The sequence below is a fragment of the Anser brachyrhynchus genome (genome assembly GCF_964034855.1).
Source record: "Anser brachyrhynchus genome assembly, chromosome: 25".
Lineage (NCBI taxonomy): Eukaryota > Metazoa > Chordata > Aves > Anseriformes > Anatidae > Anser > Anser brachyrhynchus.
This window is the reverse complement of record NC_137718.1, coordinates 1592872-1612469: the sequence shown is the minus strand read 5'-3', so window position 1 is coordinate 1612469 and position 19598 is coordinate 1592872. Positions and strand designations below refer to the sequence as shown.

Genomic DNA, 19598 nt, shown 5'->3' with positions numbered 1-19598 from the left:
TGCCGGGGGCCGTGCTGCCCCCCGCGGGGCTGGGGTCCGCCCCCCATCGCCGGGCTGGGGGCTTCCTCTGGTGCCCTCCCCGCCAGCACTTCCCCTATTTTATTTTATTTTATTTTATTATTTTATTTTATTTTATTTTATTTTATTTTATTTTATTTTATTTTATTTTATTTTATTTTATTTTATTTTATTTTATTTTATTTTATTTTATTTTATTTTATTTATTTTATTTTATTTTATCTTATCTTATTTTATCTTATCTTATTTTATCTTATTTTATCTTATTTTATTTTATTTTATTTTATTTTATTTTAATTTTAATTTGTAAATAAAATTAAAATCAAAATTTTATTTATTTTATAAATAAAGTAAAATTATATTATTTCATAAAATAAATTTTTGTTTAATTTTATTAAATACAATTAATTAATAAATAAAACAATAAAGAACATTTCATTAATAAGTTAAATATTTTATTATTAATTAATTAAATAAATATTATATTTTATTATTTATTAATTACATTTTATTATTTATTTATTAATTATTTACTTAATTATTTATTAATTATTTATTTATTAATAAATAATAAAATATCGTTTATTATTAATTAATAATTTATTTATTACGAAATAAAATGAAATCATTTCATTTCATTTCATTATTTCATTTCATTCCATTCCATTTATTCCATTCCATTATTTTATATTATTTTATTTCATTGGATTTATTTTATTGTTTATTTTATTATTTTATTGATTTCACTTTATTCTGTTATTTTATTTTTAATTTACTTTATTTCACTTTGTTTTATTTTAAATTATTTTTTTTTAATTTAGCCCCTGATGGGTCCAGGGCCCCAGAGGGTTTCAGCGCGTATCGCTCCGTGTTCTGCAAAGCCGAACGCCCCCACCCTGCTGGCGGAGGAGAAACTGGCTCACCTGGTTCATTTGGGCTTCAATCGAGGTCAGACATTGACAGGAAAATAGGATTAGCCGGGGGGGGGGGTTGTTAGACAAAATCCGTGCAATTTGTATAATCTGAGGTGCTTACTGAACACGGTAAGGAGATTATTTTGAAATATAATTTTGATTTGACACTGACCCACTAATAAAGACTCGTGGCAGCTTCGCACAGCTCCAGCAGGAGCCGGAGCCCCTCGGGGAGGGGAGCAGCCCCCATTTTATGGCACCGACGAGGCACGAGCCAAGGGCTGGCCCTGCCCGCCCCCCGCTCTGGGGGCACCCTGTGGCTGCGTCCCCCCAAAAGAAGGAGCCAAGGGCGCAGCATCCGGGGGTGCAGCTGGCGTGGGAGACAGACCCCATCCTCAGGAGGGGTCCTCATGGCCTCCAGGCTCAGGGCTCCCCATTTTCCCCCGTGTGCGGCCGTGGGGGGGCTCGGGGACACACATGCCCTTCAGGGTGCGCGTCCCCTGGCACCAGCCCCCCCGGAGAGCCCTGCACGCCCAGCCCCTGCGGCTCGGGGGTGGGGGGCAGATTAATGGGAGAGAAAAGCCGTGTCTGGCTCCCTGTGCGGGGGGATCTCTGTCTCGGCACCAGATGGCATTAATAGCATTATTCTGCACGGCTCACCGCCGCCGCGCGCGTGCACGCACGCTTGCACAGCCCTTTGCACACCCGGCTGGGGGCTGTGCCAGCGGACACGGGGTGACACGGAGAGCGGTCCCCGGGGAGCTGCGGGCTGCTCTGGGCGTACGTTTGGAGACCAGGCTGTTATCAGAGCAGGATGGAGCTGGGGAACCAGGACCACCAGAAGGGAAGGTGTACAATAGGTGGCCTCCCCGTGCTGGGGCAGGTGTCCTGCTGGCAGCCCCGGACCATGGGGTGGGCACACGGACGTGCACAGCCCCCAGGTCAGGGAGTCCGCTCCCCGGCACGCACCTCTGCGGTCCTTCACTTTGGGCATTGGTGCCAGGAGCTAGGGGAGTGGTGAGGTCACAAGGAAAGGCCACCACGTCCTTGCTCGGCTGCTTTCCTCCCATCACTGCCCCAGCAAAAGGCTCCTGCTCCCCCCAGGGCTGGGGCAGGGGAGCCGCAGCCCCCATCAGGGGGTGCCCACGGGACCAGCCCCAGCCCCAAGGGTCAGCTGGGAGCTGCTGGCCTTGGGAAGGAAGCATTCAGCTTCTTCCCTCAACCAGGCAATCTTGGAGGATTTCTCTCACACTCCCTTGAGCCATTAATCTTCTGAGAGGAAATCTTTTCTGTGACACAAAGGGGATCGGGTAATAATACCGTGGACAGACCACGGAGTGCCCTTTTCCTCGGGGAAGGCGCCCAGGTGAGAACGGCTGCCCCCGGGCACCAACTGTTCGCCAGCCTCTGGACGGAAGGGTACAAGGGAGAGGGGCTCTGACCAGCTCCTTTTGTGCTCAATCCACCGTAAATACGAGGAGGGGAGGCACCAGGACACGACGAGGAGCAGCAGCCAGAGATGCTGGCTGCTCGTCTCGCCCCGCCGGGAGCCTGCCAGCGCTGCTCTGCCATCTCCGCCATGCCAGGGACGCGTTTGGCCTGGGAGGAAACGCGAAGCAAAATGTCTCCTCGTTAGTTAAAACAGGAGAGCAGCAAATGGTGACTAATGGAGCCAAAGAGGAACACTTGACGACGTGGGGAGATGGGGCCGGGCTGGCGGGGAGCCAGCCACATGCCTCCTTCTCCCTTTGTTCGGCTCTCGGAAAAGGCAGCGCATCCATCAATAGCAACGGAGCTGCCAAAGCAGCGGCGCTCCACGGTCTTAAATTATCCTCCCAGGTGAAGTAAATAACATTTCAGCCCCCGTTTCCCTGTTGCACACGCCCCGGAGCAGCGGTTGCGAGGAGTCACCGGTGGCGCCCTGTGCGCTCCGGGCACCCCGGGCTGGGCGCACGGCGGCCGGGCCGGGGCTGAGGAGCCCGGGAGCATCCCCACGGGGCCGGGCCCTCCAGCTCCGTGCTCGGCCCGGCCGGGACGAGCCTCTCCGCTCTGCGACGCTAGGGGGAGGCAGAAGCCAAGCGAGCTGCGGGCAGGAGCCGGGCCGGGCCGGGGCAGGGCGCGGGGCCGAGCCCCGGGGGCCGGGGGTCGCGGCGCGGCGGTGCCCGGTGCCTGCTGCTGCGCCCCTGCCCCTGGAGGGGCCCTCGGGACGGGGCCGAAGCTGGGGGCTGCAGCTGGATGTGGGTGCTCTGGGGGGGCTGGGAGCACCCTCCTTCGGGCCGCTTTCCCTGAGACTCCTCTGAATGCCAGCAGCTTTTTGTTCCTGGGGGAAGAAACGTCCCAAGGAAAGCAGCCGGTGAGCTAGCAGGGTGCTGAGCTCTGGGCACCTTGCAATCCCCAGGGCTCCGGGGCACAGGGGATATGGGAGCTGAGTGTAAATGTGATCCAGACCCAGAGTGAAAAAGTTAGAGCCAGAAAAAGCTGCTTGGGCTAGAGCTGCTGGGGCAGCATCGCTCCATGTGCTAGGGCAGAGGCAGAAGTGTGTGGGGGAGAGCCCCTGCTGTGCTCCGGGCTGAGCGGGACCGTCCCTTGCCTGAAGGGAGGAAATCCGCCAGGGACCAGGACGTGTGTTGCTGTAATTTCCCATGGGTCTTGTGGAGTTTGGGCCAGGTAAGTATTTTTATAGCATGAGCATTACCTTTAGCTATCTGTGCAGCTGGGCTTGTTGCTGGCCGTGGCAGGCTGCTTGCTCTCTGTTAGCGGCGTGTGGCTTAGGGGAGTCTGACACGCACGTGTCCCGGTGTGTTGGTGCAGGTTGGAGCAGCCCAAACAATTCCTGCGATGAACTTTATCCCTTCCTGATCCCAGCTGCACAAAGCTCATGACGCTCCCTGCCAGCTGATGGGGTGCTTGGTAGCAGGACAGCGGCTGCCCGGGCTGAGCACTCATGCAAAGGAAATGCACAAAAGCTTCCTGCGAGCATTCAAATGTGGGAGCTGTGGGAAGTCGAATATCCCTAAACGGTGGCTGCTGTAAATGGAGCTGGAGTCCCAGGTGTGGGCTCGTAGGAGCCAGCTCCGGGAGGGCCTGGCTGCCTGCCCTGCTGCCAGACCCGCGGGGCTGGTGCAGAGCGCGTCTGGCGCGGGAGGCTGACAAATGGCCTTGGCTGCGCAATCAGTGGAGGAGCACAAGGGCAGGAATGAACAGCACGGGCAGCTCAAGGGCTCGCCGTGGCTCCCCGAGTGTGACCCAGGGCTGGTCATCTGCCCCGCTGGGCTCTCCTCGTCTCCTCCTGAGCTCCCTCCCGCCTTGCAGGCAGGTGCTGCCTTCCCCGGGAGGAAGGGGCTATAGGCAGGGTGAGGTTAGTGCTCTCGGTGGGGGCTAGGAGTGATGGAAACCCCCTAGGGGTGCTGAATAGCTGGGGGAGCTAATAGTGAAGCACTGAGTGCATTCACTCCCCCTGCACGTGTGCCTCAGAGGGAGATCTGTGCGGTCCCGTGGGTGCTGCACCAGTGAGCACCCTGCCAGCCCCGCACCCCTGCTTTGTTCGGTGCTCAGCACCTGGCCACGGTGTGAGGGCAGCAGGAGGCTCTGGCAGTTTTTGTAGCTGGAAGATTCCCGTTAGCAGGCTCGGCTGTGCTGCCATCCTGCAGCAGCTGCTGGGGAGGGAAGGGGCAGATGCTTGGCATGTGGCTGGCACTCCCCAGAGCCTGGGACTTGCTTGTGGCCTTGGGAATGGGCCTGAATACCAATTTCCTTGCGAGGTGTCAGCTAACATCTGCACACGGATGGAGCTGGCTGTTGACACCTCGCTTCCTGGAGGGGTGCGTGGGCGCAGGGTGGGCAGCACCCAGTGCTTCGTCACGTCTGGGGACGCTGGTGGCACGGCCCCAGCTGGGGATGAGCTGGCAGGGGAGGTGCACGTGCACGGGTGGGAGGGCTGCGCGCGGGGACACCCACACACGGTGACAGAGCTGCTGAGGCAGCCCAGAACGGCTGTGTAGGGGGTGGTGATGGAGCTCGCAGCACCCAGGAAGGTGAAGCACTGCCTCGGGGGGAGGAGGAGGAGGAGGAGGAAGGGCTGTGGCATCAGGCCAGACCTGCACGGGGTTCTCTCCCACCTCTGCTGTTGACTTCTTGGAGCTGAGGTCTGGGCGGGCCTCATCCTGCTCATCAATAAAACAAGGATGTGGAGAGTCTGGCTTTGGGGAGGGGAAGGGGGCTGTGGGGTGGGCGTGAGGGAGCCTCAGCCCTCCTGGCTTCTGTGTCCGTCCTGTGCAAAATGGCGATGGCCTTCCTGCACAGTGCAAGGGGCACCTCAGTGGCATGGTGAGGTCTTTGGCTATTCCAAAGCACTCCCAGGTAGGAAGGATCGCAGTGAAGAGGTGCAGGTTGGAAATGGCTAAGGAGTTGCTTTTATTCCAGTTGTTTTTACTGAGAGATGATGTTACGTTTTCAACTAAATCTAAACTTTTTTAAAAAAGTGTTTTTTCTCTCATTCTTCTGTTTGAAATCAGCATACTTCAGTCTTTCTGTTTATTTTCCTACAAATTAGGATTGAAAAGGTTGCCTTGGGAAAGCAAAGCAAAACCATTATAATCAGTTCAAGAAAAAGCATTCTGAGCTCCTCGAATGGTCCAGACAAGTAGGCTTTGGTTGTGACCAAGACTTGGGGAGTAAGATCCTAGGCTTGAGATAAGCCTTAGATAAACATACCCCAAAGTAAAGCATCAATTTGTATTTGTTGCCCGCTGGCTGGAGCGATGCTTGTGCCGGGGAGGTCTGCTGGGCCCTGCGGGGAGCAGCAAGGCAGGGCTGGTGTCACCTCATTTCTGTCCCGGGGCTGCAAAGAAGTTTCCAGGCGGCCCGCGGCGGAGTGGTGCTGCACACCTCGGCTGTCCTGGGCACAGCACTGCGCACACAGCCTGGAGGAGCGGCTGTGGGGCTAGGACACAGCTCCCCCGAGGGAGCAGCCCCCTTGGCACGGGTGACGTCCGGGCTCGCAGAGGATGGGGAGCGTACCTGGAGCGCTCCAGGCTCGCCTCCCCGGAGCGCGTCCGGCACCGGCCGCCTCCTCTCGACCCCCGTGCGCGCCCCCGGCCCCTGCCGCCAGCCGGGGGGGGGCTGAGGAAGGCTGCGAGCGGGCACCCCCCGGGCACGAGGGCCCGGGGGCGAGCGGCGGGGCGCGGGGCGCGGGGGCGGGCAGTGCGCGCAGCCCGGCCCACCCGCCCGACGCCACTCGCCGGGAGAGGGGGGGGGAGGAGGAGGAGGAGGAGGAGGAGAGGAGGAGGAGGAGGAGGAGCGGCTGCGAGCTCGGCTCTGGGCATCTCAACCTGGCTGGCAGCGCGGCGGCAGGGAGCGCGGCACGCCGGGGGCACCGCACCGTCCGCAATTGCGCCGCACCCCGGGGCCATAGGTGCTCTTTATGGCATGTGGCTGGTAACTTTTTTCCTGCTCTACTCTTTGCCGAAAGGTACGTGGCGCCCGGCAGCGGGGACGCGGCGGGCTCCCCCCGGTGCCCTGCACCCCCCCCCCCCCGGTGCCCAGCACCCCCTCCGTGCGCCCCCACGGGGCTCCGGGGCCACGGGCGCGGCGCCCCCCGCGGAGCGCTCCGGGGGTCCCGGCGGGGGGCTCGGGGTGCCGCCCGGCCCCCGGGGGGCGCAGGGGCTCTCGGAGCCGAGCCCGAGCCCCCAGCGGTGCCGGAGCCCCCCGGGGTGCGGGCTGCCCGCTGCCCCGACGGGACCTGCCGGGGCTTGCGGCGGTACTTTGGAGAGCTTTGTTCTGGTGTCCCCGCTTTTCCGGGACTACTTAGAGCGATATCCTAATCCCATAAGACAGGCTAAACCCAGCGGTGCTTTAAAAACCCCATCCTTTCCTCCAGGAGGGCTGTGTGAAGTGCAGCCCGGTGGTTCGGTATAAATCAGATCGGGTGGGAAAAAATAATCGTGAAACAAGTGTGCCGAGGAGATGCACACTTAAAGATTAGAGATTAAATTAAAGTTGGAGATTAAGTGAACGCTACCCGAATCTATGGAGGTAATACTCTAAACCAAGTCTCCGCTACGGATGCAATTAAAAAAGAAAGCCAAGGAGCTGCACGTAACATGCATAGTTAAATCACAGGGCGTTTGTTACAACAATCAATCGATGTTACATAAAGGAATTGCCCGTTTCCAGTTCTGTGGGAATTTTTAATTATGTCCCTATAATAAATTACCTCTTTGTGCATCACCCGATCCGCAGATGTGGCGATGAAAGTGCCCACCTTTTGGAAAATTGTGTGCTCAGAGGATATAAGATGACATTTGCCCTAATTATCTTTTTTGACATTTGAGAACAGCAAAGGGGGAATTTTAGGCAATGAGGAAAGAGAAATAAAAGGGAACAGAGCTGGCTCCTTACATGAGACTTCTCTTGCTGTCTATTGAATTACACATCTATCTTAATGCTAATCCAATGAAAAATATTTACCAAGGTTTAATAGGGCATCCTGTCCAGTGGCATGGCGATGATCAATTATTCCATCAATTATTAATTATGGAATAGCTGCTTTATTGGAGCTGGACTAAAACTGCATTTGGGAGCTTTAACCAAAATCGCTTTTGTTTAGGATCTGCTGAGCTGAACGTGCCAGCGTCTGCTTTGCTTACATTTGCATTTTTACTGTGCTAAAAGGAAAAAAAAAAAAAAAACAACCACCACCAAAACCGGAAACAAATAGCCATCGAGGACACCACAGTTCCTCTACCTCCACCCCCAGTAGTCAAAATAATAACGAGCTGCACCAGGTTATTGCTTTTGCATGTTTTGAGCCCCAGCTTCTTTGGAAAAGGGCTCTCTTCCCACAGAGCTATCTCTTCTGAGAAGAGCATATTAAAAGCCTCCATTAGCACAAGTCCTTGTGGCCTCATTTTCTCTTTTTTTGAGAAATAAAATGTATCTTCAGTATTGAGCCGTCTTGGTGATGGAAAGCGTTAAAGTGAAATGGTTCCAAAGAGAGGACAGCAATACAATGGAAGTTTCATTATAATAATAGGATAAAAAAAATGAATTGCTTAATGCACGATAAACCTTTCAGATACTTAATATTTCTGGGCATCGAAGCACAACCTTTTAATATGTTCCTGCTGTAGAACAAGAGCTCGAGTAGAAACTAAAAGCAGATAAACATTTGATCCAGGGGACCGCTGAAGTTTAGAAATCTCTGAATGGGCTGCATCTGCTTATTTCTCCCTTGCTCGTAAAACAACAACAAAAAAATAGGTGCTTGGCAAGCAAACAAGCAGGGAGTTGAGCAGAAAGAAGGTCTGGTGGCGTGAGTGTGAGCAGCCGCACCGAGGAGGAGGGGATGCGAGTGGCGAGCAATGTGATGAAGAGCACAGTGGTCAAAACTGAGAGGCTTTGAGCTGGGAAAGCATCTCCCTGCATGTTCTTGCTGGGTCTCTCTGCCTGCTGATTTATATTGGCATTATATTTACATTATGTTCCTGTATTGGGTGCAGTGAACTATGCAGCTTGCATTTTTTAATCTCTCCCCATCTCGGCCCCCCAGCGTGGCACAGCGCTCGTTTCTCTGAAATGAAACATGGAAACCTCATTAAATGCACGGAGGAGAAGGCTGCAGCACTGAGCTCCTCGCCATGCCCGGCGTGCGTTTAGCCCGCGGATAGCCAACATTTCCCAGCACAAGGAGCCACGATGGCAACTTGCCCGGAGCCCTTACCTGCACCCGGCGTAGGTTTAGGGCTGCTCCTGCTTTTGGATGAGAAAATCGAAATAGGCAACCCTATATTTCTTGGTGCGTTTGCTCTCCGGAGGAATAGAGACTGCCTCGCTCGGGTTGCGAGTGCCAGGGATGTGCTACCGAGCAGCCCTTGCCGGAGACGGAGGCTGGTTGGGAGCTGCAGGCTTAGGTCTGGGCAGCGATGGCACGGGGCGCGTTCTGCTGCAGCGCCCGCGGTTCTGCCCATATGGTCCGAGGTGGAGGGATGAGGAGCGCTCTGTCCTCGTTTGAAGCAGCTGACGAAGCGAGAGCAAGAATAAAACTGGAAGCGTGTCTTTGTGGCAGGAATCCTTCTGACATGGCAGCATGTGAGTTTTGAGCTGTGCCGTGGATGATATGAAGTCATCTCACACCCAAATAAGCAGACTGCTAATGAGTGCGACTTCCTAGGAGGGCATGAGGGAGGAAGGTGTTTGGATGTCGCAGCAGCTACAAAGCGTGCTTTAATGGGAAGCGTTTGCAGTGGCTGGTTCGGGTCCAGAATGTTTCTTGTCTTTGAAATCTAAATTATAGCCAGGTACATATTTTTGTGTTGTAATTCTGTGAGTTACCCTTTCCCTGCTTGGAGATCCTTTAGGAATAAACCTGAAGGCATATAATCTGCATATTGCCATCATCACCTGCTAGCAGAGCTGTACCAAATATTTTGGAAATCCATTTCCTGACTTTTGCTAGCAGCAGCTGCCTCTTGGAAAGGCTGTTGGGTTTCGTTTCCGTGGGAGAGAAGGGAGCAAGCACAACTTAAAGGGGAAGGGATGAGGTGTGCGAGCTCCCTTTCACCGCTTGGTTTTACTGACCCGTTTCCCACATCTCTCCCTCTCCTGTCACCCACGGGGCAAAAATCCTTGTCTATGCTTTTTAGAGCGAGCGTGCAAGCTGTGGTTTGCTGGAGTCCTGGGCTGGTGGCTCTGGAGGAAGGCCAGCAGCAGGTGTGCGTGGCCTCTGGTGCATCCCCCGTCCTGCCCGGTGTGCCTGCCCGGCCTCCCTGGTGGCACCGTGCTGTGACCCAGCTGGGCCACGTCCCTGCTGTCCCCTCGGGACCTGGACTCTGTATTCGGCACGGAAGCGGCTGCTGCCTGCGGTCCCTGGGTTGTTCCCCACCTTCTGGAGGAGCTGAGGGAGGCTGAAGGGAGCTGGGGCAGAGCTGGGGACGCGTCCGGCCCCGCGGGGATGGGGTGGTGCCACCGGTGCTTTCAGGCAGCTGAAGCAGGAGGTGACCCCAGCACCACATTCCTGGGGCCAAGCAAATCAGCGGGGAGCGCTGCTTTTCCACGCAAGGGTTACAGCTTCTGCCTGGGTGCTGCTGTAATAGCTGGAGGTGGTTCAGGCCTTCATTTCCATGCAGATGCATTAAGGAGCAGGCAGCAGCACTCCAAGCCCTTCCCTGCGGAGGACCGGAGGCTGGGCTCTCCTCGCTCCATCTTCCCCCCCCAGAGGAGGTGGCTGCGAGCTCCGAGGCTGCCCCGGGGTGGGATTTGCTCTGGGGCTGGAGTGCCAGGGCTGGGGAAGGTGCTCGGGTCGCTGCTCACAGGGTGCTGGGCTCCTGCTGAGCCCCCTGGGCTGTGCTGGGCATTTTAGGGGTGCTGCTCCCACCCCCAGCGGGGGTCCCTGGGGAGGCTGCATGGACAGGGACACGGCTTCATCCCTCGGGGCTGGAAAGGTGCTGCTGTGGGGTGACATCCATGTGGGAAAGCTGTGCTGCTGGCGGGGGGTGGGTGCGCCTGGGCTCTGCTGGGTGTTGGAGAGCTTGAAGGGCACCAGTGTGTGCTCGTCCCCTCGCCCCTCTGCTCCTCTCCCTGGCCCTTCCGTGGTGCCCCAAGGTGTCACTTCTTGCTGCCAGCTCCAAGGTCACTCCCTTCGTTAGCAGAAAGCCTCCTGAAGACGAGGGCTTGATGGAAGCTTGTTTCAGGGAAGGCCAAAAGCTATCTCAGCACTACAGGTGTGCAGGCAGCGTGTGATGGAATTGCTGCCCAAGCCCCCAGCAGCGGGGAGGAAAGGCTACAACTTGCCACCTACCTGTAATTCCCACCCTGCTGTGTGTGCCAGGCTTCAGTTCACCTTCCCCTTCAGCAGGGCAGGTGTCAACCACCCTTAATGAGGATAATAAATGAGTGGCGAGGTGGTGATTAGCCCGCAGTTCTTCACAGCCTCCCTGCAGCCCGTCGCAGCTGGGGGCTGGAGAAGCCCCAGTGCCTCGTGGGGTCCCTTTGGCTGCTGCTGGGCTGCCTGAGCCCAGGAGGGAGGTCTTGGGCAAGGTGCTGCTGGGGGGATGAAGAGGACTGGAGTCTAGCACCTGCCCTCCCTGTGAATGATGGCAATGTGCTCGGACATGGCAAACGGTCAAGCCACCAGTGGTCACTCATAAAGAAGCCCTCAGCAATCAGTGGTGTCTGTATCGGCCAAGCTGGACTGCCTGTGCCCAGAGAATTGCACGTGCACCCTTGAAATGCATCCTGTTTAGCCTTTTCCCATCTCTGTGGGGCTTCCATCCAGTTACCGATGTGCAAAGACCTTGTTTAGCTCTGAGAAGCTGGGTTTGGGGATGGCTGGGGGGTCCTGAATGCTAACACAGGTGATGTATGTGCATCGAGGGCAGGAAAAAAATGCTTCCTACTTCAGGAGAAACGTCTCTAATTGCACTCGCGTGCAGCTGGTTGTTGTCTGAGAAGTCCTAAATCCACTTGGTGACAAAAGGACAAGCTCTTCTGTGAGGTTTGGGGGTGAGGAAGGGTTGCATGGCTGGGCTCTCATCTGGGATGGCATTTCTGTGCTTCTGCAGCCTGTGCTGCCTCTCACGCAGGGCTCACACCTACATCTCAGCTGCCTCTTGCGAGGTACGTGACTTGCTGACAAACCCCGGGGTCAATTTATGGCCACTCTGCCTTAGCCACTCGTTAGAGTAAATGAGCGCCTTCGGTACAGCACATCGCTCTGCAGAGCTGCGAGCGGCCGTGCTTCTGCTAGTTCCGGAGTTTGGAAAGTCCAGCCATCAAGACTAGTAAATATTCCTAAGGGATGATAGCGAAATGACTTGCTTCTCCCAGCTCAGAAAGAGATATTAATATTTCAATACCTCTAGGTTGCAATTTAGTACAATTTAAGAAGATTGCACTTCGATAACTTAAAATACCTGCCTTTCAGAGCAAGCCAGACAGCGTCCAGCTACGTGGTGGGCTTTGTGCAGATCTGCCTCACCAGCAGCCCGGGCTGTGGTGTTTGGTGCTGCGTGCCTGCCTCGCTGCAATTCCCCCAGCAGAAACCATTGCATGTGGAGTCCTCCGTAGCTGCCTCAGCTCAGGCTCCTGTGAATTAATGCCCTCAATATTTAGGTTAGGGTCAGCACATCTGACCAGATGTGAGCAGTGATTTCTGGTTTAAAAATATTGCGGTGCTATTTCTAAATATTTAATCTCTCGGTGATTTGGAGACAGTTTTATGAAACATGGAATTAGGATGGTGCTCAATGCTAAATGGTAAAGGAGATTATCTGGATTTAACTCTATGCGTCTGTCACATAACTATTGCCAATCCCATAACTTCCATTTTCTATTAAAAATCCCTTTCCCCCTTTGACCTGAAAAAGCTTCATGGCTAAGCTGAATTTCTGTTTATGAGGTATTTCTCCACTCTTTTCCCCCCTCTACCTCCAAGCCCCCCGGGGGGTGCCTGGTGAGAGGCTTCCCTGTCGGGGGGCGGCTGCTCTCCCATTGCTGCTCCAGGACGGACCCCAAGACCCGTCTGGAGGTGTGGGCAAGGGGTGCAGGATGGGTGCACAGCATGCTCCGTGTGCTTGGACCCCTGTGCTCAGCTCGGGCGGTGGGCACTGCCATGGCCAGCCTATAAATGTGCTGTTTTGAGTGCGGTGCTAGTGCTGGACCTCGCCTCTTGCTGGTCCCTTACATCCATGGCTTGCAGGGCCGCTCTGGCTGCGGTGTCCTTGGTGCGGGACCGTCGGGCTCCGAGCAGGCAAAGGAGGAAATTTGGTCACTTTGGGTGATGGTTTGGTGCTGAGTACCCGGAGAGAAAGACATGGAGTCTCTCACCTCTGGTTTAGTGGTGCTGAAAGGCACGTGGACATCCAGCTCATGGCAGGACGGGGGCTGCGTGCAGGAAGGGCCGAGGGGCTGTGGTGCCCATGACCTGGTGGAGAATGGTACTGAGCATACTGGGGACACAACAGGAGAGGGGTGTGCTCGCTGATCCCGCCTGAGGAAAACAAAACTCTTTTCCGTGGATGTGGGCAGCTTGGTGCTGTGGCCAACAGCACCTCCAGAGCCTTTCCTTGCCCAGCAGCTGCGCTGCGCTGCCCCGGAGGCACGGCCACGAGGATGTTCATGCAAGGAGACTCTTCCCTTCTCCCCCCTGCTCCTGTTCCCTCCTCCCCAAGTTAAGGAATTGAGGTCAGGGAGGGTCCCCGGTGGCTCGTTGGGAGCCAGCAGCGTGGTGTTATTTGCGTGTTGGCTCTGCGGCACCACGAGCGGTGCTCTCAGCCAGAGCTATTAATACACCCGCCGAGGGCCGCTTTCTATATCCGTGTCCTGCCGCCCACGCGGAAAAGTGTGGCTAAAAAAAGAAAAAAAACGAGCAAAGTGACTGGGGGCTGCCTCATCCGTATTTATAGGAGGCTTTGCTGGCTGCGGTGGAGAAGGGGAGCTCGTGGTCCTGGAGTGGGAAGGGGAGGCAGGAGGAACGGGGTGCAGAGGTCTCCTCCCTGCTTCCCCGCAGCCATCCCAGTGCCCCGGGAAGCTTCTGGGCACCCAGGTGGCTGAGAGCTCCTCTCGGATGGGGGGGCTGAAAGCTCAGGCTGAGGCTGGGCTCCCCCCTCTGACCCCAGGAGAGGACAGCAAGGCCGAAGGCGGATTTCCTGCTCCTCTCCTGGGGCTGCTGCAGCACCTGGGGGAGCGGGGGGCTAGCAGCAAACCTTCCTGCCCGGCTTGGGAGAGGCTCAGATGGGGCTCACCAACATCCCGACACCTTCCCTGCAGAGCTGCCTGCAGGAGGCAGGTGCCCCTGGGTGTCCCCAGCTCTGTGGGTGCCGAGGCACGATGTGACCGTGTGCTCAGGGCCACCAGTGCGTGCACAGCCCCAGCTGGGGCCGCACATCTGGCTGGGGGCACCCATGTGTGGAGGCATCCTCACGCTGTGCCTTCTCCCCACCGGGGGGGCGTCCTGGCACCCCCTTGTGCGTGCACAGCCCCTAGCCGTCCTGGTTAGGCACTCGTGGTCCATGATCCGTGCTGCCAGCAAGAGCGCTGGCCTGTGAAGGTGGCCTTTATGCTTCCAGCTCATGCACCGATGTCCCTGCGCTCCCTCCTTCTGCTCTGCCGTGCGTCGGGGCTGGGCTCGGGGCAGCTGCCCCGGTGGGGAGAGTTATCTGTAATAACCCACGGCCTCTGCTTCCTCCGCAGCTCTCACTGAAGATGTTGGAACCAGCCTCTACTTTGTGAACGACTCCATCCAGCAGGTCACCTTCTCCAGCACAGTGGGGGTGGTGATCCCCTGCCCGGCCGCGGGGTCACCCAGCGCCGTCCTTCGGTGGTACCTGGCCACAGGCGACGACATCTACGATGTGCCCCACATCCGGCACGTCCATGCCAATGGGACTTTGCAGCTCTACCCCTTCTCGCCATCAGCCTTCAACAGCTTCATCCACGACAACGACTACTTCTGCACGGCGGAGAACTCGGCTGGCAAAATCAGGAGCCCAAACATCCGTGTTAAAGCAGGTAGGAGCTTGGGGTTTTGGGGGATTTTGATGAGGTGCTGGCTTCTGTCTGGTCTCCTGTGCTGTGTACCCGGCGTGGGGCAGTGATGCCGTGACAGCGAGCTGGTGCTGTGCCTGGAGGAGTGCTGAGCCAGGGCTGTGCCTGCTGCTGCAAGGGGAGTGATCGGGAGCAGAAGGGGCCGGGTGTGGGACAGATGGAGGCAGCCCGAGATGTGTTTGCCGAACAGCATCCTGCTCCTGATAAGAGCAAGTTCTGCAGCTCAGGTCTGCTGCCAGCTGTGGAGCGAGCTGCAGGGCCACGGTGCAGGGCTTGGGTGCCTCCAGCAAGTGCCTGGTACAGAGGTGCTGCCGCATCCTTGCCGCAGGAGAGGTCACCCCCCCGTGAATCAGCGCTGTCACATCCAGCCACAAACACGGTGTCCACGGCTGGGGGAGGGCCTGGGCCACATCTGCTTGGAGCACAGAGCCCCCCTGCGCCCCACGGCCCCTCTCAAACCTGCCTGCTCCCATTGCCGCATCCAGCCCAAGCATGCCAAGGCCTATTAAGCAAAGAAAAAAGGAGGAATATGGCAAAGAGCTGCTTCCAGAAGCCATTATAGTAAATTATTGACCAGGCTGAGGAGGGCTAATAGCCCAGGAATGGCTTCATTATGTAACCTATTAAAAGTGGGGCTAGCAGAGGGAACATGACAGAAGTGACTACAGGGTTTTTTATTTTAATACCTTGTACTGCAGAGTAAATTGGTATTAACCCCCCTCCCCAGAGTGAATTATTTACCAACATTATCAGGTTACCTATAAACCACAGCGGAGCGGAGGAGGGACAGCAAATGGTGAGGGTGTAATAAATGTGGACGTGCAGCAGGGAGCTGCTGCCCTCCTCGTGCCGGGGCTTTGTGAGGGTCCCTCGATCCCTGGGGACCACGGGGTGGGTGTCTCATGGGGCACCCAGCCTGGGGCTGGCAGCGTGGGGTGAAGCATGGTGCGGGGTGAGCACGGCCTGGCTGCCTGCCTGGGGGCAGCTTGTGCCTCTGAGGTCCTGGAGCTGGTGAGCCTGGGCTCGAATTTGCTAAAACCGGGGAGCTTCTGCAAATTTGCCTGGCAGGGAGTGAAAGGGAGGCTGTGGTTGTGCAGGGCTCACACGTGAGGATGCTCTGGAGGTGCTGCAGGGGACACATTTTGCCCCTGCTCCTCGCCCGCCCTCCTCAGCTCAGGGCAGTGCTCGGCCTCCGCTGCTCTTCCCCATGCTGAGGGCTTTTTTGGGATCGCAGCAGGCTGGTGGCAGGGCTCAGTCCTGGCTTAATGCCCCCCTGTGAGCAGGCCTTCAGCTGGCAGCCTGTCCGTCTGTGCCCCATTAGCAGGTGCAATTAGCAGGCACAATTAGCAGGCACTTCACAGCGGGGCCACGTGCGGGGCGCTGGGGCCACCAGGACAGCCCGGCTGTGGTGGTTCCCGGTGCTTTGGCTTTATCCTGGTTGGAAATGGCTGCGAAACGTCCCCCTGCTTCTGCACCCACCCAGTCTCTTGTGTCCCCATTGCTCTCCCCTGCTTTGTGGTGGCCATGCAAGTAAAACCAATTAAAGCTGTATGAAGAAAGCAAATAAAACCCAATTAAAAACATGAGGAATTGGAAAAGTCTCAAAGCCTTGCGAAACCTGGTAGTGAGTGCATGGAGTAAATCTCTCTAGCCAGTGGGAGGCTTTCAGTGTGCCAGTGGTGGCTTTAATTCACCCCTGGGAGCAAGAGGCTCGGCAGCAGCAGGGGAAGCCGGGGCTGGCTCAGCATGGAGCAGGGTTTGGGGATGCTGGGGGCAGCCGAGGGGCTGGGTGCAAGGGGCAGCAGCCGGGCTGGATGGTCCTCGTGCTCCCTGCTGGCCTTTAAAGCCCGTGAATAAGCCTCGGCTCCGTGTGATTAAGGAAGCTTTTGCTACCTAATCTGCTTCGGTGCTGGTGTCCCTTTGTGTGGGCTTCTCCCTTGCCCCTGCATCCTCAGCTCTCTGCCTCCCCTCTGCCAGGGGCACCCAGTAAATAGCAGGGGAGCTGAGGGGTGGCACACATGGGGCATCTCCTGTAGCTGGCCATTTATTGCTTTATGGCTGTCACCTCCCTGCCAGCTGGCGTGTGGCACCGGCAGGAGGTGTCACCCAGCACCCCAAGGAGACAGGGTGGAAATTCCAGCACCCCTCAGTGCTTGCTTGTTGGGGTAGGGTGCGTCACCAAGGGGTGCCTTCCACTCGGGGCAAACATCTTATTTTTGTGACCTTTGGAGTTTTTTTCTGAAGAGATTTGTCTGCTGCTTTTGTTCTGGCCGTGGGGTGTCATTAAATGAAGGAAATGGCTGTCCCCCTCGTGGTGGCAATGCCCAGGTGTCCTACAGGGCACAGTTACTGTCCCCAGGTGGAGGCACCTGCGCCCCTGCATTTGTATCCTTGGAGTTCCTGGTGCCTGCCGTTGTCCCTGGGCAGGGTGATGGTTCCTGGGCACAGCGATGTCTTGTTTGTGCTGACGAGGCTGGGGCAGACCCAGCTGCCCTAATGAGAGCTGCAGGAAGGCTTGGCACTGGGGAGCACCCTGCTACTGGGGCGTGCATCAGCCTGAGGGACGGGGCAGCTCACAGGCACCCCGTGACAAGGACAAGGCTCACAGCACCCCACAGGGACTGGGAAGGAGAGCAGCAGTGTTACCTTGTGCTGCTTCTGTTCTGTGTGGGCCAAGTGTTGTGGATGGAAGCAGTTTATGGCTGGGTGGGTTTGTTTGTTTGTGAGATGTGGGATTAAAGCGAAAGGAAGCGTGCTTGCTTCCAGCACCATCACGCCACCAACCATCTGCTCTTCTCCGCAGTTTTCAGGGAGCCGTACACCGTTCGGGTGGAGGACCAAAGGTCGATGCGTGGAAACGTGGCTGTTTTCAAGTGCCTCATCCCCTCTTCAGTGCAGGAATACGTTAGCGTTGTGTCCTGGGAGAAAGACACCGTTTCTATCATCCCAGGTAAGAGAGGCGCTGCTGGGAAAACGCCTCCTGCTCTTGGAACGTTTTGGCCTACTCTGCCATGTCGGGCTGAGTGTCGCGGAGGATGTTTTTGTGGTTTATCGTCTCTGCTGCCAAAGCCAAGGTTTTGTTGCTGAACATGTTGGGGCTTCGTACTGGAGAAGCCTGGTGGTGCTGCGTTCGGGGTCCGTGGTGCTACGGCTGTTCTCTGAGCATCACTGTGCTTGCGGGTGTCTGGTGTAAGCGTGGCAGTGTGTGTCCTGTCCTCATGTCCCCCACGTGCCTGGTGCACCAGCTCACCTCGGTGGTTGTGTGGCACCTGGGGCTGGGGCAGCAGCGCCTGCCCGTGCTGTCCCTGTCCTGACCCGCAGCCAGCTGGCTTTCCCTGCCGTCAGTGGCACACAAGTCAATATTCCAGCCTTCCTCGTGTGTTTTCACAACAGCTTCAGCCATGGGAAGAGGAACTCTGTTAAAGGCATCGTGTGCCTCTGTGTTGGCACGGGAAGCCACTTGGCCACCATGGCTGGATGTGTCCCACCCAGCACCAACGCTGCTGTTGTGGTTTGTGGGTCGGGGCCATGGGAGGGACAGCAGCGCCTGTGTTTTGGCAGGGACTTTGCAACCCTTGGGTAGTTCCCTGCAATTTTTGGCATGTACTGAGCACCCTGGGTCCCGGTGAGAGCAGAGAGCCTCTAAAAGCAGAGTCTTGCCCCAGCGGGTCCCCTGGGTGGGACACGACCTGGGCGCCTTGGTGTGGCCAAGCAGGAGGGGAAAGGAGCAGGGGACATGGCTGTGCTGTGCTCCTGGTGCGCTGGGTCCTGCTGGGCTTGTGACAGGCTGGGAAGCAGCACAGGGATACGGGCAGGTGCTGAGCACTGTGTGGAGCCACCAGCGTCCCCATGTACCGGGGTGACCTCTTGGCTCCCTCCCTGGCTGTATTGATGGCAGCGCTTGCTGCCCTGCGCAGCGTGTGTAAGCTATAGCAAAGCAATCGATGCTGCTTTCCCCAGGGGATCCAGAAAGAATTAAAGGATTTTGCCCAGAGTGAGTGCTCAGTGCTTGATATTTGCTCATAGGTCAGTAAGTCCCGATGCTCCTCTGGGGCTGGGCACTGCCACGCTGGCCACGCGGTGGGGACGTGCCCAGGGGCGGGCACCGGGGGGTGGCAGCTGGGGGGACAGCCTGGTGCCAGCCGCTGACCATGCAGGGGAGGGAATTTGCTTTAATCCGCCTTGCAGGGATGTTTCCTAAGGAGCTTAAGGAGCAAAGTGCTTTACCTGGAGGGGGAAGAGCTTCCTGAGGGCTGCGGTGGCTCTCGCTGGTGGCGGCCCCTCGGGGCGCAGCTGACCTGCTGGCTCAGCGCTGCCCGCTCCTCCTGCTGCGGGGCTCTGTGGGGTCTGTGCAGCGCCGGCTGCCAGGTGACACCCAGGAGCGGTGCTGAGCCGGTGGCCGGGGCAGCAAGGACACCTCTCAGACACCCGCTGTGCCGGTCCTGGCGCTGGCACCGAGCCTGTGCCGGGCGGCAGAGCCGGGGCGCTGAGCCAGCTCCCTTGCCGTGGTCAGGAGCTGGGTTCATGGTGCCCCTCCTCCCCAGCAGTGACCCACTTCTGACAGTCTCGGGATGAAATATTGCATGAGACTCCTCGCCTCCGGAGCACGGTCTTCCCCGGGCAGCAGTTGGGAAGGATGCTCGTGCAATGACGGGCAGCTGCTCCGCGCCTGCAACAGCCTTTTGCCCGGGAAGGGAGATTTCGGTGTAGCAAACAGCCTTCCTGAATACAAACCTTTCTGGCATTTCTGGGTGTCTTGTGGTATCACAGAAATGCCCGTTTTGTTTTACTAGGTGAGAAACCCCGGGGTGGTCTCTGAGGCCCGTGTACAAGCCTTTTTGGGGGTGTTTGCCCTGAGGCCGGCCGTCGCGCGAAGGACGCACGGGAGGCGCTGGCAGGGTGCAGGCTCGGCCACAGCCTCAGCACGGCCCTGGGGAATGGCTGCATCTGCCCTAACGCGGGGTGTGAGGTGGGGTTTCAGTGCCCTGCTGCCTCTGGCAGGGCTTGCTCGATGGGTGGGGATTTCTAGCACTGCTCTGCTGCTTTGGGTGCTCCCAAGGGTGATGAAAACCCCGGGGACTCAAACGGCCGCCCTGAGGAACTTGCGCTGTGCGGTGGAGCTGG

The 19598-nt window shown here is 56.9% G+C and overlaps 1 protein-coding gene across 5 annotated transcripts in view; it reads left to right on the top strand.

The window, feature by feature from the left end:
- Positions 1 to 3052: 3052 nt before the first annotated feature.
- Positions 3053 to 19598, top strand: part of DSCAML1 (DS cell adhesion molecule like 1) — a 100948-nt gene continuing 84402 nt past the window's right edge. The window contains exons 1-5 of one of the 5 annotated variants that reach the window (XM_080567640.1): positions 3138 to 3169; positions 3243 to 3285; positions 3529 to 3599; positions 14121 to 14438; positions 17278 to 17424. In XM_080567640.1, coding sequence (XP_080423766.1) covers positions 3575 to 3599; positions 14121 to 14438; positions 17278 to 17424 — 490 coding nt within the window. In that variant the 5' untranslated portion in view covers positions 3138 to 3169; positions 3243 to 3285; positions 3529 to 3574. Of the gene's footprint in view, positions 3286 to 3310; positions 3600 to 6199; positions 6403 to 14120; positions 14439 to 17277; positions 17425 to 19598 lie in introns of those variants that run through there. The other 4 variants (XM_080567639.1, XM_080567641.1, XM_080567638.1 and 1 more) reach the window with 4 other exon arrangements.